This window comes from Agelaius phoeniceus, chromosome 11 (assembly GCF_051311805.1).
Source record: "Agelaius phoeniceus isolate bAgePho1 chromosome 11, bAgePho1.hap1, whole genome shotgun sequence".
NCBI classification, from domain to species: Eukaryota; Metazoa; Chordata; class Aves; order Passeriformes; family Icteridae; genus Agelaius; species Agelaius phoeniceus.
In genome coordinates, this window is record NC_135275.1 from 7442996 (window position 1) to 7470442 (window position 27447).

At 51.8% G+C, this 27447-nt stretch overlaps 1 protein-coding gene across 2 annotated transcripts in view; it reads left to right on the forward strand.

Moving 5' to 3' along the window:
• Window positions 1-27447, forward strand: part of CACNA2D2 (calcium voltage-gated channel auxiliary subunit alpha2delta 2) — a 211101-nt gene that overhangs the window by 141081 nt on the left and 42573 nt on the right. For both annotated transcript variants that reach the window (XM_054640210.2, XM_054640211.2), the window contains exon 4: window positions 26182-26241. In XM_054640210.2, the coding sequence (XP_054496185.2) occupies window positions 26182-26241 (60 nt within the window). The remainder of the gene's footprint in view (window positions 1-26181; window positions 26242-27447) is intronic.

The following is a 27447-nucleotide window of genomic DNA, read 5'->3' on the forward strand; positions in this document are numbered from 1 at the left end:
TCCATCTGCAGTGTTTCTGTACCTGTCTGGGGGACAGGTTTTATCAGATGGTGTTGTTTTCCAAAAAAAACCCACAAATCCCACAAATTTCACCAGTAAAAGGGAAGCAGGCAGAATAAAGAAAAAAGAAAAAAAAAAAAAAAAAGCAAGCCAAAGTAGTCTTTTTGTGAAACTTTAAAAATTATTGTGTTTTTCTAAGCTTTTTGGCGAGGGAAATGTCCTGATGTCCTGGTTGACACACTGCAGATTTGGCTTGTTGGTTGTTTTTCTAATTTTTAGGGTCAACTTCTTTAATAAAAAAACCTTTTTGGTGCTACTCTTCTCCTAGTTTCTTGTTCTCACTCTTGTGCCTTACAGCTCCCTCTGCAAGAGGAGAGTTGTTCTCTCTTGTTTGAAGCCAGCTGGGACAGAGATTAAATGACTTTATGAAGCTCACAGAAAGCCTGAGCAGAGCTTGTGTCTTTGAGCCCTGAAGTAGCAAAAGGCTGGACACGGCTGCCTCTTTTTGTTGCCTGATTTTCTTGGGGCTTGAGTCTTTATTGCTGATTCTGAGCTATGCACTGAAGTGCTGAGCCTTGGGGAATATTGTGATCTAGCAGGGATTTGCATGAGCACAGGTTGCAGGGTTGGACCCAGAGACACGTGGGGCAGTTTGGTGTGTGAACACAACACCATAACCAGCCACCCTCTGAGTTCCAGAAGTTTTGTAGGTGACTGCACATCTGTGTTCATTTAAACCAGGCCTTTTGGTGGAAAGATGATGGAAGTCACCTCCTCAGCTATCAGTTTCCCCTCACTGCAGGTCAGCCTGAGCTGTGTGGAGCAGAAGGGCCCCCATCCAGCCAAAACCAGGACACCATCTCACCTCAACTTCTGTGGGTTCCTGCTTCTATTTTTCCTGGCCTCACTGCTTGAATTCTGCTCAGCTCCATCTTTCACTGGCCCCATTCACTGAGCTTCTTCTTTTCCTTCCCTGCTGCTTTCCCACTTTCTGCCAAGGCCAGGAGAAGCAGTGTTGATCTTCAGGTGGAGGACAGGGACAAAGCAGGGCTCTTTGCCAGTGGATGGAGGTGACAATGGGACTGAGCAATGCATTCCCACAGCAGTGCTTTGTTTCCACTGCTCATGGCCAGGGAAATGAGTAACAAGACACCAGCATTGTCCTGGATGCTGCTGGGCTGTGACAGGCAGGGCAGGGACCTCAGTGCCAGTCACTCTCCAACATCCCTTGCTTGATCACCCTCCAGGTCAGCTCCAGTGGTGGGAGCACTCCCTGGGGCATTTCCTTTGGAGATAACAGATAACCTACAGCTGGTACATGGGTGTTGGTGGGAAGAAGCCATGCTTGGGTCCCAGGGCTGAGCTACCAGGAGCTATCAGAGCTCCTGGCTCCGATCTGCTACAGCAGCCTGGTCCATGCACCCTTGGATGTATGTCTGAATTGCCAACACCCTCCTGAGTGAGCTCAGCCACAAGAGGAGCTCCAGGGGAGTGTCTTGTTAGGGACCAAAGCTTCCAGAGGAGACACCTGACCTGGGCATGTTTCTTGATGAAGTTTCTCTGAACTGCTGAGAATTCCTCTTTTTTATAATTATTATTTCAAAGTGGAGAAAAGGACCTGGTGGCCTTGGATTGTGTGTGCAGAGGTTTTTTTCTGTATCCGTCAGGTCCCTCTAGCTAGGCTGGGGAGAACAGTTCGGGAGCTGCATTGCTTAGGGTGCCTCTGCCAGGAGTGAGCTGCCCTATTCCCACATCCCTGTTCCCAGGAAAGACCTGCTTGGCTCTGCCCCAGCCCCTGTCACCTACAGCAGGCTCCCAGCAGGCCCAGGAGGTGCGTGATCATCGGTGGTTACACCAGGCAGGATAAGCAGCTTGGCTCTGCTTAAGCTGGGAATCAATAGGGGATTAATTTGTATTAACCACGCGCTGCAAGGGAGGGTTCGCCCTTCTCCCCAAGGTGGTGTGGCCATGGATGGGACACAGGGGCCGCTGACAGACAGTTTGTACACATCACTCCCAGCACTCAGCCACCAGGGACCACCAGGAGCTGGTGAGGGGAGTGCTGGTGTCTGGGGAGAGCACTGGGGAGCTGTGCCAGCACTGGGCTCCCACTGCTCCAGGAGCACAGGGAGACAGCTACACTGTCCTTCACGTGCCTCCATGCAGAGCTCCCATGGGTGCTCTGCCTCCAGCTGTGCTTTGTGGTTTTGGGGCTTTTAAGGTGATTCCAATCATCTGCTTTGTCTTTTGAAGCTATGAGCCAAACATATTCCCACTGACACCAGCATGCTTCCATGGAATGGAATGTGCTCCTTTTGTGCCATGGGAGGCATCTCCACCAAGCTTGGTGCAGGTGTGCCTGGAGAAGTGAGGTCACTGTGCCAGCATCTGGTGGGACTTGAGGCTGCATCCTGCTCCTCTGGGACCAATTTGAAAAGGGACTCTTTCTTGCATTCCCTTTCCTAAAATTGCACTTTAGAGCCTGTAAAAATGAAAAGCAGAGCTGAGATAAGCCGTTTCCAGTTTGTCCTCCTGCAAGGGCACCTGGCAGGAGAGGTGATGGACATGGGAGGTTGCCAGGACCCCCTGCAGCCTGCCCAGAGGTAGCCAACCACACGTGGAGAGCTGCTCGGGGTTTGGTTTACCAGCCAGGATTGAAATCAGCACAGCAGGAGTCACCTTGGCAGCCTGACTGGCTAGACTGGCATCACTGCTCCCACCTGTGAGACTTGGTCCCTGGGGAGCAGCCTTAAAGAAAGGCTGTGGTGTTTGTGACTCATGGGGTGTCACACCCCACAAGGACAGTGCCCCAGAGCTGCCCCAGCTCAACAGAGAACTGGGAAACAGCAGCATGCCCAGGGCTCAGGACAGAGACAAGGGCAGAGGTGCTGGGGCATTTCCTGCAGGTCAGCTGTTGCTGCAAGTGAGCCAATAAGGGATTCAGGAAAGCCTCGTTTGTATGGGTATTATATCGAAAAGTATAGGGCATTTGGAAGGAAATGAGACTGTGATGGGGTTTTTTTCTTTCCTGTGTTTTATGCTAATTCTGCATGTGCAGAGCAAGGCCTGGAACCAGCCAGGGGCTTCTCCCTGCTCCTGTTTCCCTTTGGTTTGCTTTCTTAAGAGAGGAAAAGGAATAAAAATGTTATTCACTTTTCTCTGAAAAGCTCTTGACATTTTTCCCGTAGCTCTAATACCAGAACTAACCTTTCCCTTGGGTTTTGTTGGAGGAAATCAGTTATATTGGATACCTTGGTATTATAGTTCTCCTCTCCCCCTGATTCCTCCCTTTGTATATATTATTTCTTCTCACTGTTATTTTTGTACCTTCTCTCTCCAGCTGCCATTCCTGGTGGTGTTTGGGCTTGGGCAGTGTCCTCCATCCCATGTCCTGCCTTGAGAGTGTCCCAGCCCATGAGACTGTTTTGGAACAAGAGGGTGTGCAGGCAGTATCTTCCCATATTCCCATGTCTGATGTTAAATGGCAAGTGGATCACCTTTGATGAAATGTGACACATATTTGAAAAATGCAGAACTGAAAGGGAAACCCAGCGAGAGCCATGGTGGGGTTTGGGTTCAGTTTCTCAAAGGCACAAGCTCATTCTGCTTGCCTGGCTCTGGCGCTGCATCGAGCAGCGGCTCGAAGCACAGACCTACCGCAGAGAAACCACACTCGTGGGAGCTCTCCCCTCCCCTGGCTTTGTACATACATTGTCTCCTGGGGAAATGCTCCATTTTAGAAAGCAACTGGAAATGTTTCTAACAAATTATGTAAAAATCAATAGACTCCCTGCTGAAGGGTCTGCCTCCTGCAGTGGTGAGGCAGAAGAAGGCATCTCGGTGCTCTGCTCCTGCAGCTCCCGCCTCTGCACGATCCTGGCTGACAACAGGTTACCCCAAGAGAAATGACAACACCCTCGTGTTCCAGTTTATAAGGTAGCAATCAGATCAGGTCAGGTTTATGATCCACCTAGCTTATTACTATCTCCATTAGTAGCTGCTAGCAGATGTTGGGAGAGGAGGATTATTACTCTCGCAATGCATACTTAGCTGGCAGATTATTGAAATTTCTTTCTAATCCTAAGCAGTTACTTGGAAGGTATAAATCCTTGAGTGATAGCACTTACATTCTTCTGTACTTTGATCTTGGCTAGCATAACCGATGATACTCTGATTAATCTGATTTCTGTTCCCTAAAAAGGTATCGTGTCCCTGGTATCTCGAGGCACTGAGTTCCACAGGGAACTGTGCTTCTCATCATCAGATCTGGACTTTGAAATAATTGAGCTCAGAGGTACCTTCTCTCTTACGTGGGGATTTATACTCCTGTGTCCTTTGAAATTCGTTTCTTCCTTTAAGTGAATCAAATCCCCTCTGAATGTTTTCAGTTTGCACAGCACAAGTTCCTCCTGTGCTCCCAGCAGCCATGTGCTCTTCCCTGCCCCACATCTTACCTCGTCCCCCTGCTGGGCACAGCAGAACCACGGGTGGTGTCACAGATGAGGGACACTGATTCATAGGCCTGCTGTTAATATGACAGTTTTATTTTCCACTTCTGTCTAAGGATAAATGAGGATCTCTGGACCATCACTTGCACTGAGATGTTTGTGCCTCCCTCAGATGGTTTGGGTTAATTTGGAGCTGCATCAGCGTGCATGACAGGTCCTAATTGTTGTTCTCCAGCGGTACCTTGGATGTGCTTGCCCTGAATTTCCTCTGTCTACATCCTGTTGAATTCTCTGAATGAGCTGGCTCCTTCCAAAGCCACTTTCACATGTATCTAATCCCACCTGATGTTTTTCCCTCCCTGCCTTCTCAATACATATGTATACCCCACTTAGGATGCTCCACTATTCTCTTCTACAGCCAGCATTTGGATCCCTGTGCATTGGAAGGCATCCTTCTCCTTCACCTTCTGCTCTGTCCCACCCTCTTTGTTTCCCCTTCTCAGGACTGACCAGGCTCAGCTAAGATCTGTTGCACAGAAGAGTGTGCTTGACCTTTGTTTGCTTTTTAGAAGGTGAAGTAGCCCCTGCAGCTGAGCAGGGCTTTATAAAGCCGTGAGCTCCTTCCAAGGAGCTGAACAAATGCACCTTTAAAGGTCCTTGGAAGAAAAGCTTTACCACGGATTGTCTCAAGTCCAATATCCACCCTCCCCTGCACTCAGACTTTTTTCTCTTTTCCTCCCACCTTAACAGCAAAAAATTAGGACATGATGGGAAATGTTGAGATGGGTGGCAGTGGTTCTCTAGACTGCAGACTTGGCATGTCTCAGCCCTGCTGGGGTGTTTGAAGGGAAGACAAATTCTGATCTCATAGCACCTTGTGCAAACACGGCGGTGTGACCCTGTCTCCCTCCTCGGCACTGGCTGCGCCCCGGCTGGCGCTGGCTCGGGGTCTGGTGCCTGGCACCCCACTTCCAGAGGGAGGCAAAAGGAAAGGCAGAAGGACCAAAGAGAGGACTAGAAAGCAAGGGCCCATTAGCAGATAATTCAGGCAGAGGTTGTTGATTTTTTTCTGGAGAAGATGAACATAAAACCTGCTAATAGCCTTCAAATTCGTAGAAGCCTGCAGATGCTGGGCAGGAGACAATGATGAATCCTTCCTCCTTCCCTACACCTGCATAATTTTTAAGTCCCTTGGTATCTTCCCTTGTGATCATCCCCTTTGCTGGAGATTCCACCTCCCCTGCTTAGTGTGAGCCAGGGGAGCAGGTTTACCTCTGCCCCAAGCTGTTCTCCAGCACCCTGGAACCACTGGCTGCAGGAGCTGCGTGGTGCAGAGAGGCTCAGCTCAGAGATCCCAAAGATTTAGCAACCCTGACTCAAACACCAGATCGAATTGCATTTATCCTGTATCTCACGATTTTGAAGGTCATCTTCAGCCAGATGAGAGGAGCGTGAAGGGTGGATGAACTGTGCTGCTGAGGGGAACTCGTGCTTGCTGTGGTCACACTGGCAGCAGCCTGGCAGCAGTGTGGTTCAGTGGCTCTTGCCTTGCTCTGAGTTTCAGTGCTGGTGCTGTGCTGGTCACACCAAAGTGCTGCCCTCTAAGCCAAGGATGTCTCCTCTCTAGGGCTCACCAGGGTCACTGCAGCAACTGCTGCAAAATGCTTCACCTCTGGAATGGGACATGCCTGTGTCCTAATGGACAGTCTTGAATCAGCACCTCCAGACTTCTTACTCTGCTGTAAAATCTTGGAAAGCTGGAATATCTTGAACTTGAGATTTCTTCTGGCTCCAGCATTTTGGATGTTTGTGCACTGAATGACAAACAACTGAGTCTCCCCTGCAGCCAGTTCAGCAGGGATAGCAATAGGATGCAGTACCTGCAATGGTCAGGTGGGATCTGAATGCTTTGCTTCTGCTTTGCCACTGCCCAGCTCAGCCTTCAGCAGGGACACATCTCTGCAGCACTTATTTATATATTTTCCCTCTCCTCGTTCCTCAGAGAAATCAATTCCATTCCCCAAACAATGGCGAAGGCCTTGAGGAGATATTGATCTGTGGCAGAGCCAGAGAAAGGAGCATTTGTGACACAGAGATGCTCTTTTGTAAGTAAAAGATAATTACCAGATCATGGGGACACTTGCTGAATAGGATGACATTAAATAGGCATCAGGGTGAAGGGCACCAGGGCCTCGGAATAAAGCACTGGAATAGTGCTGTCCTCCCTGTCAGCTCCAGCTCCTCCTCCCTGCTTCCCTCTGCCATTTCTCCTGTTCCCCACCCCAGCCCCTCCTTTTGTCCCCACACTCCTTCCACTTTCATGTCTCTGTCCTTTCCCCTTGGTTCCTGATTGTCCTGTCTCATCCAAAAAAAATTCCCTATAACATTGCCCCAAATGCAGCCCCTCCTTGCTGGCTGGGGCTCCCAGAGCAAGCAGGTTCCTGTCCCCCAAACGAGGGCAGCAGAAGGGCCTGCTCTCCTTGCCTTGCTTTTGCTGGTACTTCCAAACCCTGGTTTATTTATTTCAGACCTCTTCAGCAGTACTGAGCTCTGTACTAATGAGCTCCATGGTGATTTTTAGTAATTTTGAGATAAGAGGTCTTGTATGGGGCAGGGGATGTCCCCTGCCTTGAAGTGTCAGCAAACAGGATGGGAATAGGGATGGCTGCTGCAGGACCTGGAGCCCAGGTCCTGGTTTGTCCTGGCTCAGGAGCTGATGGTGGTCTCTCAGCAAGCTGGTGTGCTCAGACACCTCGATTGCTGCTGGGTGTGGGGACCATGCCATAGCTGTGTGGGTGAGGGTAAAATCAGGGCTGGCTGTGCTGGGAGGGTCAGTAACTCATGGAGCAAGAGCAGAGCTGCCAAAGGGATGCTTGGGAGCCTTGTCTCCATCTGTGCTCCTCCTGGGACATCATGGGAGGCTTTCCCTGCTGGAGCAATGCCTGACACTGACATGACTGATGGTCCAGTTTGGCTCATGGAAGAGCCACAGTGGATTTCTTGCCTGGGCATCCCCATCAGCTGCCAGCTCCAGGGTGCACGGTCCCAAAGCAACAAGGGCCTTGACACAAGGTGCATTCCCAGATATCCCATTGTCAGGCAGCTTTTCTGCTTTAACTCAGTGTTGTGGGAACACTTGAAGCCACATGGGGATGTTGGGTCACAGGGCTAGATGGCGATATGGTTCACTGATGACTGGGAGGGCTGCTGCCAACTGCATCTCAGAAACTGGCACAGCTCAATGTATGAAAAACAACCCACAACTCAAAATACTACATTGTAAAATATCTGGTTTTATTTACACTTACACTGGTGTTGTATTGTCTTAATTCCTTGCAGTTACACACTTGAATCATTAATGCTGCATTTTTCAAGATTAATGTAAGATGAATAACTATCAGGTCATTCTGCAGGTCTGGGAAGAAGGAGAGAGGGTCCCGTCCCTGTGGGGGACATTGGGAACTGTGTGTCCCATCAGCCATCGCTGACTCACTGTGCCTCATCCAGATGGTTCATAAAGTCTGACACTGCAGCCTGAATGTCAGCTAGGTCTGGGCTCCTGCACTCCTAAGAAACACAGAGAGGTGCAGTCACCACCTGAATATCTGTGTGGGCAAGTGAGGCCTGCATGCCCTGGTTCTGGAGGTTTCTTTTCATTCCAGCACATTTCCAAACCCCCATCTCCAGCATTTTTGATTCCCCCAGCACATCCTGCCTGTTATCAGCATGAAGCTGAAGATAACTGAGTTTTTTCCCTGGCTCCAAGGGTGAAAGAGCTCTGGTATCTGAGGGTGTGAGCAGATAAAAGCCACAGCTACCTCCAGTCCTCCCATTCAGCAGGCATGGGGCTGGCACCCCTGGCTGGCGCTGCTGCTGTTATTGCTGCCTGGCTCCTGCTGCTCACCTGCAGCACCTTTGGGTTTGGTACCTTTGGATCCTGTCAGTGAGCTGCAGGGCTGGGCAGGGTGCTGGAGCAGGAGCTGTGATTTCCATGCCTCTGTCAGCTGGCTGCTCCCTGGCTGTTATCAAATGTCTCAGAGTTATTCCCTGCAATTGCCAGGCGAGAGCCGGCTTCACAGCCTGACCAGCAATGTGCAGAGACACCAGAGCAGGGCACCTTGTGCCTTTAAAATCAAAAACAATCATAACAACACTAAAACACCCATTACCATTATTGAATAAAAGACCAACAATTAAAAAAAAAAAAAAAGAAAAAACTTCTTTTAAATATTGTTGCTGCGTTTCCAGCTGTTCAAATCTTCTGTATTTAGTTATCGTAACAACAAAGTGCTGCATCTGATTTGAGCAGCGGGGAGGCAGCACCATTATTCAGGAGGATTTGAAGCAGTTGGGTTTTCTTCCTCGCAGTGGTGCTCTCTCGCCTGTTACAAGTCCCTTTGTTGCCTTGGCACCCCTGGCCGTGGTGGCGGGGATGGCACTGGCGGAGGGCCCTGCCCGCCCTTAGCAACGCGGCCGTGCCGGCAGCGCCGGGAGCCGGGCAGAGCAAGAGGCTGCCAAAGGCAGGGCAGGGCAGCTCTGAGCTTCCCTGGGGAGCTCTCACACTGCAGAGTTCATGGGCAGAGGGGAATTGGAGCGAGTGAGACCTCGCCTGCCGCTGCTGCTGCTGCAGGAGCACAGGGCTGTCGAAGGAGGTCCTCTGGGCTGAGCCGGCCCTGAGGGCAGGAGGAGGTGGGGATGCTGCTGGTAGGGTCCCCAGGGACTGCCAGGGTCTCCAGGGGCTGCCAGGGTCTGCCAGGACAGAAGGGAGAGTTGTGCTGTGTCAGCAGTTTGGCTGGACCATAGAATTGATTACATTGGAGAAGAGCTCTGAGATCCAACTCCAGAGTCCAAACTCTAACCCGAGTTAGAGTTATGTTCACCACTAAACCACATCACCACCATGTCCACCACTAGAGCACATCCCCAAGGGCCACATATATCTGTTAAATCCCTCCAGAGATGGTCACTCAGCCACTTCCCTGGGCAGCCTGTTCCAGTGCTTAACAACCCTTTCAGTGCAGAAGTTTTTCCTAATATCCAATCCAAACCTGCCCTGACACAACTTGAGGCCATTTCCTCTTGTCCTATTGCTTGTTCCTTGGGCAAGAAGACCAGCAGCCACCTGCTGGTCTTCTTGCCCAAGGTCTAGAACTTTCAGGTAGCTGTAGAGAGTGAGAAGGTCCCCCAAGCCTCCTTTCTTTCAGGCTGAGCCCCCCCAGCTCCCTCAGCCACTCCTCACAGGACCTGTTCACCAGACCCTTCCCCAGATCCACTGCCATTCTCTTAATATGATCCAGCCCCTCAGTGCCCTTCTAGTGATCAGGGGCCCAAAACTGACCCCAGGATTTGAGGTGTGGCCTCACCAGTGCCCAGTGTGGGGGGACAGTCGCTGCCTGACCACACTATTGCTGATCCAAGTCAGTTACCATTGGCCTTCTTGCCCATCTGGGCTCACGTTCAGCTGCTGTCAACCAGCACCCCCAGGTCCTTTTGGCACTGGGCAGCTTCCCAGCCACTGCCTGAGCTGGCTGCAGAGGTACCCAAGGCAGCATGCACAGGCTGAGCACCCTGGAGGTAGGATCCCCATGCTGGCTGCTTGAGCTGGATGAACGACCTTACAAAAGGGACATGGAGACCTCTGGCTTGCTTCTGCTTTGGGCAACAAAAGGTTCTTGCAGGTGGCAGTGGGGTACAGCCAAGTAACATGGGATGGGGTCAGGCAGCAGCATGTCAAAGGCAGCTTAGTTGGGGCATCAGTGATTCATGGAGGTGAGATGATTGCTGAGAACTTGGTTTTGTCACCCCTCATGGGTGGGGATGGAGAGGAAGGTGGAGGCACCTGGGAGACTGCAGCACAGGCTGGGGAGGCTGAAGAAGCAGGAGCAGGCTGAGGACAAGGACACAACGGATTTCCTTCCTGTCAAAAAATGCTATTTTGGTACCATCTCCCCAAGGTGGTGAGGGTTGGCAGAGATATGCAAAGACTCAGAACCATTTTGAATGGCCTTGATCAGCCAGGTGGAGATAAACTGCTACGGCTCAGCCTCTGGGGACCAGGGGGGCCGGTGGGAAGGACACACAGTGTGACTGTGTCCATGGGACAGCCATGGCAGAGCCCTCAGAGCAGGTGGCAGAAGTGGTACAAGTGTCAGGTGGTGGCTGGCAGTGACGTGGCCCCTCACCCATGGCATTTCAGGTGCTGGGCCACAGGAAAGCTTTGCACACAGCAGTGACCACAGTGTCCCCTGGCTCCTCGCCCCGCGGCGCCTTCCCCAAAGGTTACCTCCAACCAGAGGTGCTTTGTGGGTAATGAGATGCAAATTGATAGCAAGACAATAAGACTGTCTTGTGAGCCCTTCGACAGGGGCCAGTGTTTAAAAGTCAGCCTGATTGCCTCGCTGGCAATTTGCATAGCATTAACCAGAGAGATTTTCTTTTTAAACTTGAACTTTTTTTTTTCCTAGAGGTCACCTCAAAGTAATTACAGCTCTGGCAGTCGCTTCATGAAAGAGAACTCTGTGGTCGTGGCTGGAGTGTGAGGAGGAGACTTACCCAGAGTGGGGAGTGGGGGCACCTCTTCATGGGAACTGGGGTGGGTTTTAGTGTGTGCACTGAGATAATTCAATAAGAGAGTCCCACTGGGTGCTGAGCACTGCATCTGCCATGGGAGACACCAGGGCTTGAGTCCCAGCACATGAAAGGGATCAGTCCCCTCTGTTGTTATCTCCAGTGCAGGTACAACCTCCTCCTGGGCCTCACCTGCTTTGCTAGGCTGGAAGGGGATAGGGTAACCATGTTGCCCACTTGGGATGCTATGGTGAAGCATGTTGGGAGAGCCAAGCCCTAGGGTGTTTGCACCTTCTCCTTCTCCACAGTTCAGTTCAAGTGGGGATTTCAAGCTTTTTTCTTTGAAGTCATGGTAAAAGTGACTGGAGACCTCAGCCAAGGAGTTCTACAGGAGAGTGGTGTCAGACTGCTGGGAGCACTGTGGCTGCTCTGCTCTGACCTAGGCCATTTACTTTGACAGTTGAATTCTTTGGATTTAAAGTTGGCAGGTGTCCCTTAGTCTTGCAATTGGACAAGATGATTACCTCAGGTCACTTCCACCTGAACTGTTCTGTTCTGTTCTACTCTACTTCGCTGTACTCTGGTTTTTCACAGGTTGATTGCTTAGTGCAGATCTTTGTGACCCATTTGGTTTGACCAAGATGAGGAGCAGTGCTTTCCCTGGCAGCTCTGCCAGCACCCCTGAGGAGCAGCTCTGGAGCAGCTTGGAGGGAGAAGGGGCTGCCCAGCCTGCGAGCAGGCGTGAGCTCTGCAGAGGCTCAGCTACGCTGCTGCAAATACAGAGCCAGGCAGTGCTCTGACAGAGCACCTCTCATTACCAGGGCTCTCCTCAGACACCAAGCACGTGCTCCGTGCTCAGCCACCCCATGTGGCCGTGGGATGGTCACTCCAGATGGTGTCTGTTGGGTGGATGGGCTCTGCCGCCGGCTGTGCCGCGGTCCCTGCGAGGCAGCACATCCCTGCCGTGGGAGGCAGCGAGTCGGGGTGGTGATGGGTTGGAAGAGCCAGCTGGACAATTTTATCACCATTAATATCATTTGTAGTTATGCAGGCAATGGCTATGATACAAATAATTAAATCTCATGCTTCACAGCATCAGCTGATGGCTTGCTGCAGTCAGGAGTGAATCTCCTACGCAGAGCGCACGCGACTGATTAACTCTGTTAGAGGGGCTGGTTTAGATCTCCTTCCTCTGGCTTGTTCCTCAGCTTCCTCCCTCCTGGCTGCAGCTGTGAGGCTCAGCACCAGGATATCCCTTTCTCCTCCTTCACAAAAGCCCTGCTGTAGTAGGATGCTGGAGATGCTCAGAGGAGATGCCATTCCTGCTCCTGCCGCCTGGTCTGCAGGTAAATCTGCCTGCTGGGGCATCCTCTGCTCCTGCCCAGGACCTTCAGGCCATGTTCTTATTTTCCTCCCACCTTCTGGCAGCCCTTAGATCCTGAATCCTTGGGATCTTTCTCTCTGGACAGCCACAAAGCACCAATCATCTCCTGCCAAGCCGGTGTGTGGCCATGACCTCATCTCACAAAGTTCTTCAGTCTTCTCCTCCTTGTCATCACCTGGAGAGGTTCCATTCTCCAGGCTGAAGCCAGCTGGACACACACACATCCTTTCCTTTCTCTGTGGCATTATTTTGCCTGTCTTTTAGCAGATTATTGGAGATGTTTGCCTGAGAGCAGAGCTCACAACACTCCTCTGGGTTTGTCAGCAGCTCTGGCACTCTTGATGTCTTCTCCATTCCCTAAGCAGCCCCTTTCAAGGACAGTATCCCAGCCAAGCCTGGAAGGATGAAGGTCAGCAGTGTGATAGCACCAGGTTATTGACCAACACTCTTGGCAGGTCACTGTGCCACTGTTCCTTCTTAGCTGGGAGCAGCAGAGCTGTTCCCATGACTCTGTGCCTCATCAAGGGAATCAGGGTGGGAAAACTGAGCAGAGAATATTTTTATATTTTTCCTTCTAAGTTTTTTTTCCTCTTTCCCTCTTTTTTTTTTTCATTCCTAAAGATTGAGTATAATCAGAGCTAATCAGAAAATTATGAGCTGTCTGATTGCTGATTAGATTCCTAATGTTAATATAGTCAAGAAGCCTCTCTTAGTGTTGTATTTTAAGGGAAGTGTAAAAATAACATCTTAGAAGGAGCAAGCCAGAGCGGCTGGAGCAGCAGGAAACCCTGCACTGGCAAAGGAGAGCAGGGTTTCACCACTGGCAAGAATTCAGGCCAGCAGAGAGGGAAGGGACAGGACCTATCTGAACTGTACCCAGGTGTGAATGGGCTGCAGAGCCTGGGAGGAAGAACATAAAACCAGCTCTTCCCACAGGTTAGTCCTTGAGCACACCCAAACCTGGAAATTTTGCTGCTGAGCTCTGGAAGAAGGCATGCAGCTTACTTGTTTCCCTTCCCAACAAAGAGGATTTTCACAGATTATTTAGTTCACGCATCTCCCAGCATCATGGCGTCCTCACCTGCTGCTGCAGGCCAGGGGCAGCCTCAGGGGATGGGTGAAGGGAGTCTGGGATGTGCCCAACACCCCTGAGTGGGACCTGCAAAGGCTTGCTGATAGTGGTGGAACCCTCCTTGCCCAAAAGGCAGGGGTGAGATACCCTCTGGGGTGCTGGTGAGCACAGAGAGGATGCTCCTGATCCTAGTGGGACTTGAGGGAAATCCTTGTCTGCTTGTGCTTGGCTGAGCCATTGCAAAAATCTTCTGAGCCTCCCAGAAGCAGATTTAGAGGGGGAGACACTGCATGCCGATGGCCCAGGACTGAGGTTTTGCCCTTTGTGTTCAAGCACTGAGGATAAATCCATGGGGCTGATGCCTCGAGCAGTGCAGTGGAGCTGCCAGCCCTTTCCTCCACTTTCCTCCACAGTCCCCACCAGCAGCAGCTCAGCACTAACTCTGAGGCTGAATGCAGGTATTATGTTCTGGCACACCAATGTTCCTGTTAATAAGCTCCTCACCATTCACAGGGTGTTTTACTTTGATTCATCCCAACGGCAGTGCTGTATAATGGACTATATACTGTAATTGTCCCCCATTGTCACCACTTAATAACTTAGTATGATGTTATCGCAGCCATTCGCAGGCTTTTTTTGCAAACTTTGATGAATAATATTTTGTTCTTAAGGAATAAAAAAAAAATTGAGGGAATGGTGAAAAGAGGCAGAGGTTGGACAGAAGTCTGCTCTAATTGCAGAGTGGGCTTAATAATAGAAATGTCCATAGCATCCAGGCTGCTTTTGTTTCTGAGTCTCTGGGAGCATCCGCTGGGCCAGCCAGGATGGAGCTGCTATTAAATACCATTTATTTTTTAAAACATCTTGATCAGCAGGAATTGGCTCTGTGCTTGGGGAATTTACTTTGCTTTGCTTGCTCTTGACAAGTCTGAGCTCAGACACAGCAGATGAGATCCATGTTCATTTCCACAGGGAGGAGGGATGTGATATCCATGGGGTGATGCTCATGAGGTGGGTACAGGAGCCATGAAATGATGGACAAGAGAGTGCAAATTTTGTGCATGGCTTCAGCATGGCTGCAGCCTCAACATCTGCCAAGATATTTGGGGAGAACTTTGGGCTCAAGGTGGAGCAGCTGCAGGTAGAAGAGCTAGTCTGGAGGCTGGACAAGCATTTTCTCCACATTTGAGCTCTCTGTCTGCCTCTCCAAGTTAGATGTGCAACATCCCACCAAATATTTGTGGTTCCCAAGCATTTCTCAGCTCTAATGCTTATGGTACCTCATTCCGTGTCTAGAAGGGGAAGGGAAAGTCCAGAAGAGATCAGACCCTGAATATGTTGAAAAGAAAGGTGGGGAAGTAGATGCCTGGGCTAGAGTGCCCTGGCTGGGAGGCAGGGGAGGGCTCTTCAGCATCAGGTAGGGACTTAAATGAGTTTTTCCCTGTAACACATGTCCTGACCTTTTTTTAAAAATGAAATCTATTTTATTAATTTTTTTTATCAAATCCATCCATGAAACATTAAATATATGACTGTGGAAAAGGTCAAGGAACGTGTAGTTGTTGAAAACTTGTTCCACTTGATGGCTTTTCCCTTAGGGAAGCTCCTCCATGCTTTCTCCTCCCCCACCTCGGTCTTTATAACAGAAAGTGTCAAGTTGCCTTGAATTTTGGGTTTAACAGAAACAGCAAAACATGTTCCTGGAGCAGGACAGTGGAAGGGCACTGCAGGTTCCCCTGGGGAGCTGCTGCATCAGCCCAGTGCTGGCACAGGAAAAGCCTGAGCTGGGAAGGATTCTCCCCACAAACACAGACCCAAAGGAGGGTTGTGGGGTCTCCATCCTGGAGCCACGTGCCTCAGGGAAGGGAGAGGCTTCTCAGGGGCTGCTCTGCAGTGAGCACATGTCTCAGGCAGAATTAATAAAGACAAAGCCTAAGAAATGTGTGTGGTGGCAAGTTGTCCTGGTTTCAGGACATGTGCTTTGAGTCCTTCTCCTTGACCTGGGTCTCTGTTTATTCCCCCAGGGAATGGAAGGCAGTCACATTGCTGAAGGAGGGGAAGGAAGCTGAGCTCTCCTCACAGGGGCTTTGTTAGCACCAACACTTCCCAGCACCACCTCTGCCAGGCAGGAGCCAGATTTGCAGTGGGCAATGAGAGTTGCTCTCCTTGCATGAGCAAAGAGAAAGAACAAAAGAAAGAAATTGAGATTATAAGGGAGTCAGAAGAGGGCCTGTATTGAAGTTCTTTGGGCAAGTTATGTTACTGGTAACATCAGAAGTCTGTGTAAACCAGAAAATGGGGAAGTAGAGTGGATACATCTGCCAGGGGCTGGGCTTGGTGTGGAGTACACCAGACCCCCTTGCATCCATGGTGGTTGTTCTCTTCTGTGTGGTTCCTTCTTCCATTGTAACTGAGGAAGCTGGGCCATAAATGGAGCTTGCTGGGCTGTAAAAATGCAGAGTTGAACAATACTGAAATTTTAGGCTCCAGACAAGAGAGAATAGGTGAATGGAAGACAAAAGCAAAGCAGCAACCATCCTGCTCCATCAGCATAGCCTGGATTTGTCCAGTGGTCCATAAGCATCAACGTAGGCATGGGGACTGAAGGGAAATTCAAGGATTTGGGGCTTTGAATAAGAAGGCACAGGAGTGGGAAGGCACATTTGGACATCTTGACAAAGAGCACTGAGGTCTGAAGAGCTGGAGCTTTGAGCTTTGCCGAAGAGCAGGAGGCTGAAGGGCCAGGAGAGGGGAGTGAGCACCTTGATCTCAAAAAAGGATGTCCCAACGGGATGAGGATGGGTCCTGGCAGCCTGGAGGCTGCCCCTTGCCCCATGGACATGCCAGGAGGAGCTGGATGAGTGTTGAGGTCACTGTGAGCTGTCACATTGGGAAAAGCCATTTATTTGGTGGCCTCCTGAACTTGCTCCCTTCCACCTCCCTGAAACTTCCCCACCTCACCTGGAGCCACTGGGGCTTCTGTGCTGTTTGTCTGAAAGTTTGAACAAAGCTGGTTCCAGCTATTGTCCTTGTTTTTAGAGCAAAATACCGCTAAAAATGTCCTTCCTATGAATTTTTGCACTGCAGTTGCTTTTTTTTTGGCGTTAAAAACTGGCAATGTCAACTGCTCTGCTTGTGTTCCTATCCCAGTGGCAGTGGAGGCTGAGTAAGTGCCCAGTGTGTCCAACCCCTCTGAGGCTGCAGGACAGTGGCTGATGGCACTGGAGGACATCAGAAAGATGTCACATGTGTCCCTGGAGGGCTTCAAGCGGGGCAGTGTTGTGGGTTTGCCAGGGTTGTGGGGTGGGTGGTGGTACTCTGGGGCACTCTTGTGGGAATCAGTGCACGCTGCAAATCTGCCTTAGCCCAGAAACTCAAGAGCAGAGGAGCTGTGGCAGCCCCGGGGGTGCCACACGGAAATCCCTGCAGCAGCGGATAATGAACGAGCGCTTTTTAAAGCTCGCACATCACAGCGCAGCCAGAGGTGATGCCTTAAAATAAATCGATTGTAAGTGGTTTCCAGTGCAAACTTTCAACAGCCTCTGCTTGAGTGAAAGGCAGAGAGCTAAAGGGGAGGATTTCAAAGGCATGAAAGGCTTCATGCCCATGGAGCAGGGAGTCAGGGGCCTGCCAGGATGCAGGCTGCATTTTGGGTTTTCAGGGATGCCCTCCTGCACCTCACAGGAGCTTCTGTGTTGTTGGCACCATGTGGGGAACCACAGGGAAGGGTGAGCCACTCCTTGAACAACTTCTCATCTTCATGTGGAACTTATTTGTCCAAAATACACAAGGATAATGATAAGGAAGGATTTATTTCTTTTTCTTTGAAGACTCTGGCTGCTAAGACCTGGCCAGGGAAATTCCTCCTTCTCCTGCCCAATTGACAAGCTGTATCACTTCCTTTTTTTTTTCCCTTTATTTTTAAAAAACCCTGTTCCTCCAAGCTCTAAGTAAAATTGATTTTTAAGTGCAACTATCTCTTATAATTGCTGCTGAAATGCCTTGTGGTTATTGTAATGGATTTTGAACTGTGACAAGTCCTTCTTGATGATCGTAGCAGGAGGTCCACAGGATATTTGAGTGTGGTTTAGGGAGCATTGTTTGTTTGACTATTTGGAGTATATTTGGGAGGAGATGGGGCAGGAGCAGTGGGCTGAGATTGTCACTAACACTCTGGCCTTTCCCAATACTGCAGAAGCTGAGCCTGCCCTGGGACCCCCTGCCAGAAGGGACTGTCTCCAGAAATCCTTCATGGGAGCCATGTCCCTCCAGTCACCCACCCCATGGGAGCCACAGCACACTGGCATGGGGGCAGAGGAGATGGAAGGAGCCCAGGGCAGCACCATCTCCTCCTCCACAGCTTGGTGAATCGCCTGCTGTCACATTTCCCAGCTCTGCCCTTCCAGCAATTGCATCTTGACCTGAATTATTTCTAGTCATCTGAAACTTTATTGTGCAGCAAGCAGCTGCTTGTCACCCAGCAGGAGAGTCCCCAAGCCCTTCCAGTCGTGGCAGAGCTCTGGCAGATGCGCTGCACTGTGCCAGGATGCAGTGTTTATGCCCAGCAGCTCACCTGCCCCGTCCCTGCTGCTGGCAGGACCCTGCCAAAGCAGGCAATGACAAGAGCTGTGGGTAGCAGCCCCCACCAGGCTTTTAGCCTGGCAGCCCACCACCGAGGGGCTTGGATTGGGAGGGACAGCCCTGACACTGCTGGGACACATCTGTCCCACCCCAACCAAAAAACAACTCTGGAGTCACGTTCCTCGGGTGGTTTGTATCCATCATGTGGGAATCCACAAAATCAGAGGGTTTTGGGAAAGCTGCAAAAGGCAGGCCTCAGAGACAGCAGAACTGTGATTACAGCTAAGCAGCAGCCGTGAGATTGGTCAGCAGAAAAATTATTTAAACTGAAGAAAAGCAAGGACAAATAGAACAATGGTCTATGTATTAACGCTTGTCTAGAATATCTCTCCAAGCTACAGAAAGTTTACCTAGCAAGATATTAGGAAGGTTGAAGCTTAATAATAGAGCTCTGTGTGTTGTGTTTTAAGGCTTACAAGTATTGTATTCAAAATAAGCAAGCATTGTTTTAACCAAAGGTACGTGTGCTTATGGTGATTGGATAGAACTACTGTCAATGTGCTTTTGCTTTGTGTGATTGGTCAAAAAACTTATAAAGTAAGTTGTAACTTTAAGTTCTTCGTCTGCTGCCTGGGATGTGAGCTGCTGGCATCTTCCCATTGTCATAACCATGTAATGAGACTGATGCTGAAAAATGAAACAGCTCAAGGCAGTTCCACAGCAGCCCCATCCCGTTCGTGATTTGTAAATAGCGCCTGGCCAGTGACACATCATCCCTCTGGGGTGCTGCTGGCATGCCCCAGCTCTTCAGCACCTCCTGGGAGGCAAGATTCCAGCTTCATCCCAAGAGAGACTTTTTTTCTTTGACAGCCAAAATTTTAGACTTTTACTGGTCCGACTGCTGTGGAAATGGTAGGAACTTCCATCAGGAACAGACTGGGCTTTCTCTGCCTTGCTCATCTTGTGAGCTGGTGCTCCAAAAGAGAGCTAGAGGTGTGAAATGAGCATGATTTAAAGTGCTGGGCATAGACAGTTTGGAGAACTGTGCTGCTCCTGGTCGGCTCTCCTCTGGCTGAATGTTGGGATCTCAGAGCAGAGGTCCCTGCTTTCCTCTCCATCAGATACAGAAGATGCAAAAGGCTACTGTGACTGCAAATGAGTGGCAAAGGGGATGGAGGAAAAGGATTTTTCTCATATCCTGAGCAGAGCAGGCAAGTGTGCCTGGTTTGGCTTCCCAAGGGACCACCTGCATCCCAAAGCCTGACAGCAGCACATTCCAGCAGGACTTGAGCATGATGATATTTAGCAGTACTGTTTAAAGTCATCTCTAATGCAAGAGCAAAGTTTGCTGCCATATGTCCAGGGTGAAAGGCAGGAGCATGCAGGATGAGGCAATGCCAGTGTGGCCAAATGCTCCTTCTGCTGACTCCACTCAGAGGAGAGGGACAGTGAGAGAGGCCAAGCCTGCCTGCACCTGTTCCTGGCCTCATCTCTCCATCCTGCCTCCCACAGCTCTGTCTCACTGCTGAGGGAGGTGGGGACAGATCCTGCACCCTGGCGTGAGCCCTTCCTCCCTCAGGAGGGATGGGGCAGGAGCCAAGGAGGGTCTGAGCAGCTGAGCTGAGGTTTTGCTATTGCTGGTCCCCAGGGGCAAGTGTCCCCTGGGTTTGCAGGGCACAGTGCCCCTGCCCTCCTCCTCCCCTCCTGGGTGACAGGGAGCAGGGGCAGGGCTGCTCTCTGCTTGTGATTTTGGAAAGCAAGTATGCAGCCTCATGGAGCACAGGAGCTCCAGGAGAAGGAGAGAGGCTTTTCTGCAAGGGGAGCAGAGCTGAAGAGAGCACCAGGCAGAGTTTGTGCTGCATGATGCCTGGTTCTCTGCACTGTCCTTTTGCCCTTGGTGCTTTGCTGTTTGTGGAAAGTTAAGCCTTTCTGGAGACCTGAGCAATATTTTGGGGTGGGAGAAACACCCTGAGCAGCAACACTCTCCCTTTCTTCACCATCTCTGCATTGGTACCTCTCTTCTTGGGATGTTTCACTCCTCCCCTCCTTGTGGTTGTTGGGATGGTGGAAGGAGAAGCAAGAAATGCTGACAGGGGAACAAGAGCCACATGCTGCTGGCCTGCAGAGCATGAGTTACTGAGGTGCTCAGTAAAATGACAGAAGTTGTGGCTCTGGGGCTCATCCCAGGCCCCCAGTGCCAGATGCTGGCTGTGCCACTGCCCCATATGGGGTCTGCAGCAGCTCTGGCTCTGGTTTAGCTCCAGGTCTGCACTTGTGACCTCACTGCTGGCAGGGCTGGCTCTGCAGAGGTGTCCCTGCTCCCTGCCCTGCCAGACCCCAGCAATGAACACCAGCTGGTACAGAACCGAGGTCTGGGAGCCCTTGGAGGATTTACCACATGCTCTTTGCTCATCCCTGGGGCTTTATTTACACTCCCAGGAGAACATTAGCAGCCAGTGCTGGCTGCAGCCCCATCCTCCCTCATGCCCAGGCTGGATCCAGGTGCAAGAAGGGAGCGATGGGCTCTATCCATCCCTCTCCTCCTGCACAGCCAAGGGAGTTATTGACAAACAAGTTAGTGCTTTGGAAGAAAAATGCCGCAGCATATTTGAAGCTGCCTCTGTGATCAATACAGAGCCGTGGCTGAGCCTGCTGCTGACTGGATTTCAGATGATGGCTGGGGGGGTAATAAGAGCCCTGGGATCAACTGTCTCGGAGATTATTACAGGATGAGATGCTTCGCTGCTTTACAGTGTTTACTCAAGATTTATATTCCCTCTGTGTACGTAAGGGGGCTGTTTCTTTTGTCGCTGGTTGATCATTTTTGGATGGTGATGTGCACGCTCTTGGGAGGGTTTGCTTAGGGGTGAATTCCATGAACGTGCTGGGGTGAGGGGGAGAGCTGGGGTGGAGGCACCCTGGAGCTGGTAGCAGGAGTGGCACCATGAGAAAGTGCCCCCTGCCCTGTTGCATGCAGGCAGGGAGGATGGACTCATGTGAAGCACATGGAATGGGCTTTTGCCTTTCCAGATGCTCTGCAGTAACAGGTGAGGCTTCAGGGTGCCCTGTCCATGGAAGAGGGGTTGGTACCAGAGGAGAGGGCTTGTGCCATCCTCATTCCTTCATTATGGAGGAGGAAGAGCTGCAAAACCAGCTCCTGGGGGATGTTCCTGCCTGGAGCTCGAGTTCCTTGGCTTTGTCATGTGTGTTTGATTTCACCTTCTTGCCTTAACCTTTCACCAGCATTTCCCTGCCTGGGAGGAGTGCTGCAGCTGGGATGCTGTGTGGCACTCTAACAGGGCATTTCCCTGCCTGGGAGGAGTGCTGCAGGTGAGATGCTCTGTGGCACTCCTCTCCTGGTAGCACAGGGCTGTTTGAATCTCCAGCACAGATCTCCCCTGCCAGCCTGTGCTAGGCTGTGGGAGGTTAATGCAATTCAGAGCCTTGGGCAAGGCGCTGTGATGAGGGTGATAAGAGCCTCCCTGAGGGAGTTAAAGGAAGGCTTAGCAGGAGTGGCTCTCCCTGGAGCAAACATCCCTAGGCACACACAGCTGCTGCATGATGGGCCATGGCTGGGCTTCCACACTGGCTGTGGGGAGAAGCCAGGAACTCCATCCCAGACTGCCTGAGGAGCATCCACATCGGCTTGGGGCACCTGTGTGAAGGCTTGGACACAAGGGGTGGCATAGCTGCTGTCACACAGGGCTGCTCAGTCTCCTTCTGCAGAGTGTTTGCTGTAATCCTGTTTTATAAATCCAGCCTTGGTCTTTGGCCTCCCTGAGCTCTGCTCTGCTGCTTCCCAAGTTAAACCCACTGATCTGACTGAGGCAGGAGCAGCCAGGGCATGCTTATTGCCATGGTGGGGCTGGGAGAAGAGATTTAGTAAATCATTGGACCAGTTTCCTTTGGAAAGAGCCTGTGTAAAAATATCAGAGCAGTGCAGGATAGCCCCAAGTGTGATGGGAGAGGAGGGGTGGCAAGGAGGAGCTGAGCATCACCCTTGGGTGTCTGCTGCATCAGGGACAATCCTCCAGAGTGCTGGCCCCTCAAGCAGTGGGGATGCCAACAGCAGGGATGGTCCCTGCACTAGAGGGGAGGTCATGGTCCCTGCCTGTGCCAGCTCTGCTGCTCCAAGTGTTCCTCACTCCCAGCAGTTTCCCCATCAGACCAGCTGTCCCCAAAAGCTGCTGCTGGGGGTGAGCTCACGTGGGTGAGCGTGCTCAGGGTGGGGTGAGTAGCAAGGCCCTGCAGCAAAGCCAGGGAAAAGCAGCAGCCATGTGTCTGGAGTTGCCATCCTCTGGGCAGACACATGGTCACCCAAATTGTTGACCCTTTCCTTTCCTGCCCATCTTCTGGGAGGAGCTCCTTGGAGAGCTGCTGTGCTGGGCAGGGAGCTCTGAAGCCCAGCCCTGGTGAGCAGAGAGGGGCTCCATGTGGAATACCAATGAGTCTGGGGCACGATAAGCCCGTGCAGCACCTTCCCCCTCACTCAGCCCGCTGTCTGTCGGGATCTCCAGACACCAATCCCCTGCAAATCTCCTGCTGGCCTTTCATGACCTTCAGAGTCGTTTCAATTCAGTGTTTTCAGCCTCTAAATCTCCTGTCCTTAGCCCTGGGTGACTTCTGGGGAAAGAACCGAGCTCCTTAAAGTGCCAGGGCAGTCTCTGCACCACAGCCTGCTGGAAATCTGCAGGTATTTCACAGCCATGCTTTATTTTTGATAATTCCTCTATTTTTTTATTGCTGTCTGAACCCCACAATTGACAACCCCAGGTCTGAAATCTGGAGAGGTTTTGGTGACTGCCCTGTACCCTGCCAGGCTCCCCAGTGCACTACCTGCCTCCTGGGCATCTCACAATCCCTGCACGCAGCACACCTTGAGCTGCTCTGATTGATCTGTAACACTTGAAAAATAATGGTTTAATCATTATTAAGGATTAGAAATAATCCTTGAGCAGTATTGATCACAATAACATTATTCATGATGAACTCATTTGGCATTAATGGGGACGTCCTGCAGCAGTGTGTGGCTCCAGGCAGACCCATCACCTTCCCTGGGGAGCTGTCAGTGGGGTTTGGGGGAGCAGCAACAAAACCCTGCCCTAACAAACACCTCCAGGAGCTGCTGTCCCAGAGAGCCCCCTTGGGGGGGTTGTTATTGGCACAGTTTTGGAGGATCCTGAATGCAACAATCCCCCACCCTGTTCCTGAGAGCAGCCCATCTCCAGGCAGGGCTGGATGGGCTCCCTCCAGCACCAGTCAGGGATGTGACAGGATGGGACTGCTCCCATGGGAGCCCCACACTCTGGGTCTGTCCCCTTTGCAGAGGAAGGAATGCTGGCTGCCTGCTTGGCTCCTCTCCCTCCCAGTCACATCCTGCTCATGGGACTGAAATGTCTTCAGTGAGGAAAATGCTCCAGGACCAACAACTGGAGGGCTCTGGGGACGCCTCTCCTGGGTGAATATCCAGTGGCAGCCAGGAGCCAGCACAGCACCCTGCTGTGGCTGTGCCATCCTGCTGCGGGCTCCCCCCTTCCTGCTACTTATCAAACAAGAACATCTGGATTTCCTTTTTTATTTTTTTTAACCAAAATTGTGTCTGGTTTGACTTTGACAAATTGACATTTTCCAGAGGAAAAATATCTTCTGTCGAGGTGTCGTTCCTGGGTGTAGCCGTCCCTTACTGCACCATTTGCAACCCTCCAGGCACTTTGCACAAGGCAATGAATAGTTAAAGATGTCCATAAATCTTACCCCAGCCCATAATAAACAAACACACTCTTATCAAGTACAGAAAAATGCATATTTCATCACCACTGCCTTAAACGCAACTCAGAATAAATGCTCGTCTTTAATCAGCCATCTCAATATATAAACAGAGCACAAAAGCTTGCAGGGGATGAGGTACAGAATTGGGCCACGGATTTTCTAGGCAGCTCTTGGGGGCAGGGATATGGCTGTGCAGGTGAGACCATGAAAAACTGCCCTGAAAATTCATATCACTTGGCTTTTCTGTCTAGCCACATGTTGTTTCTCATTCCCTTCTGCCTGCCACTGGAGCCATAAGGATTTTGCTTCAATGTTCAGCTGATAGCTGATCTTTCCCCTTGGATGCTGGCCACTGAAAGCAAGCACTTTGATTTAGAAATCAAGATTAAGAGAAAGAGAAAAGATTAAACAGGAAAGTTTCAAGCAGTACGTGCTGAGATTATGCAGTGATGGATTCGTGTTTCCCTGCATCTGATAAGAACAAGCTGCATTTTCAGGCTGGGGAGGGCCAGATCTGTGATTTCTTTCACCTTACTTTCGAGTGCCTGTGCTTTCCATGCTCACAGAAATACAGCATCTGCTGCCGCAGCCCTGCTCAAGCCACCCTGCCAGGGCTGGGCCTGCCACTCTCCTGCATGGCCAGGGGGGCACTGTGGCACCTGGGGGCTTCCTTTCCCCTGAGCATCCAGTTGGAAAGGCTGAGACATTTTGCATCCCTGTGTGCTGATGGGAGTGCTGGAGAAGCTGGACACAGTGGGGACAGCAGCTGTGACCTGTGGCTGTGCCCAGGGCTCCTGTGTGTGGGTGCTCTAATAGCTCTTATAGGAAATAATTTCCCAGGGATATCACTGGACTTCACTGCTGCCCCTGTGGGCTCCCACCAGCCTGCCACATGATGAGCAAAGGAATGCTTTTTTATCCTGGGATTTGTGTTTCATGGTGTGGAAGTCGTGTGTGTAGCACTGGGAATCTTGAGTTCATTATGTGAATCTCTGTGGTGCTGCCCAGGCAGTGATTTGGGATTGTAATTTCACCCAAGATGTGATTTGGGGTTGTTATTTCACCCAAGATGTCACCCCATTGTCAGTGCTCCTTCCTCCTGCCAGCCAGTTCAGTGTGTGAAAGCAGCCCGGGCTCGCCTCTCTCCCATGCTCTGGCTGCCAGCACCACTGGCATGGAGCAGAGCATGTCCATCCCCTCCAGGGAAATATTTCTGCAGGGAGTGAGGAGCAGGCGAGGCAGGAGCCTGTGCTGCAGGGTAGGTACATCTTCCCTTGCTCTGTGTCCCACTAACTCTCCAGGGAGCCCTCTGGGGACTGCAGCAGCCTGGAAAGCCTCATGGCCTGTTAGCCCAGTACAGACTGGCCCCTGGGGCTGGGAGCTGGCAGTGTGCATCCCTGGGAGCCTTGCCCAGCTCATGGCTGCTGGGGAGCAGGCTGTGCTGAGTGTGGCATCAGCAGACATGACCCCGTGCCCCTGTTAGCAGTGAGTGTCCCACACCCAGGGGTCTGGATGGTCCTGGGCTCTGTGAGCTGGCTCAGGGTCGCCTCTGGCTGGGTTTTGGTGCTGATCAGGTTGTGCAGCCCTGGTCCCCAGCAGCTGCCCACAAACCAGGGTGCTTGGGGCTGCTCGTTTTTCTCTTGGCTTTATTTTCTTAATGATGTGGAGATGATCCTGTAGAAAGCCTGGAGCTCTCACCCTGTTTATCCCCTTTGTTTCCACAAAGGGCCAGATTGCAGCTTCTTCCAGGCACTGCAGTGCTGCCCAGGGGCTGCCCAGTCTCCAGCCCTGCCCTGCTGCACCCTCTGTGCTGGTGAGGAGTCTCATGGCTGAGCATCCAGGGAGGGTGCCCTGGTGCTGAGCATCGCCCCATCCTGCTTCTGGCAAATCCTGCTTCCTCTGGTTACCCCAGTGTGGCCATGGGGTACAAAGGGGTTAAATCTGGCTGGGCAGCCCATTGCACCTCTGGACCCCAGCACTGGGACATTTTGAAGGGGTTTTGAGGGATTTTTGAAGAGTCTGCCCTGCTCTGCACAGAGCAGCTGCCAAGCTGCAGTGGCTCAGCCCTGAGGAGTTCAAATGGCAGCAGTTCCTCTGGAGATAGGGGCTTGCCCCAGGAAAGGCAGGAGCAAGCAGGACAAACTGGCTCCCTGTCCCTGGAGCACCCTCCCAGGGTGCTGCCCCCGTGCCTCCTCCTGCCCCCTTGCCCGTGCAGCAGAGGGGTGCCAGGGTGCTGCAGGAACCCTCAGGCAGGGATGCTGGGTGTTGGGGTGGCACCCATGCTCCTGGGCTGGAGTGGGCAATGCCCGGTTGCTCTTGCTTCCCCTGGGCTCATTCCTCCTCTCCCACTTGTTTTGCAGAGACTTGCCAACGCGGCGGAGAAATTCCAGAAGGCTCACCACTGGCAGGACAACATCCGGGTAAGGCTCCATGGCACCCCAGCCTCCCCAGCCCTGCCCCTGTGCCAAGGCAGTCGCTGTGCCATCCCTCCCTGCCCACGCTCGTGTCCCCTCCGTGAGTCACCGCTGGCTGTGCCGTGCCCCAGCCCCAGCGCCTGCCACGCTAATGAGAGCAAATGAAGCGATTTGGAGCTCGTTTGCAGCCTCGCCTCAGCCCGCACACACCGCCAGGAGAAGGCAGGAGGTGAAGGTTGAAGTGACAGCTCAGCAGTGAGGGGTGGGGGCTGAGGATGCTCCCGCTCTCCCCAGCTCTGGCACCGCTGGCGTTGGTGCTGGGGGGCTGGCACGGGGTGACAGCAGCGGTGGCTCAGCTGTGGCACATGCCAGCAGTTGCGGTGGGGGCTGCTCCTGGGGAAGGAGCAATCTGGGCTGGGAGAGGGAAGACGCGGGTTTAATGATTGCATTTGACTTTGTAATTCTGGCGGTGATAGCACTCAGCAGGAACCTGAAGGATTCTGTCTGGAAATGCTCTCAAATTATAACCATAATACAAAAGGAAGGAAAGATTGTTTTTCTCCCAGTGCAAATGGAGTCTGAAATAAAAAATACTCCCGAGCCACCCAGCCCCTTCCTCTTGGCTAGGATGGCATCCTGCCCAGCCCTGAGGAACCTCCTGCATCCTCTGAGGGGACAGCCTGGGGATAGCCCCATTGCCAGGCCATGATGCTGTATTTTGGGGGGTATTTCACAGTCTGAGCTGCTGCTGCTCACACAGATCTTCCTGCCGTAGCTCATGGTCACCACGGTTTGCTGGAGAGAGGAAGAGATGGGAGGAACAAAAGAGAAGGCAAGGGGTTGACCTGCTTGGCTTTCATTTGCCATGTGGGCAGCGTGGGGTGGAAGCTGGTGGGTGACTCTGTGTCTCCCATGGGCACCCAAGGAGCAGGATGAGCTCACAGGGGTCTCCCTGTCTGCATGAAAGCACTGGTGAATTGCTGTGGGCTCTTCCCAAGAGGCCAGTGGAGAGGAGGTGAAGAGGATAATGAGATTGGGTGCAGGCACCTGCTGATACCAGTGCTGGTGCCCCACCAGGACCTTGGCTCGGGGCTCCCAAGGAAAGCTCAGAGTAGTGCAGGGCATCTTCATCCCTAGTGTTGACCCAGTCTCACATGTCCTCCAGGGTCAGGAAACATCCCTGAGCACACCTGAAGCCTGACTGTGGGTCCC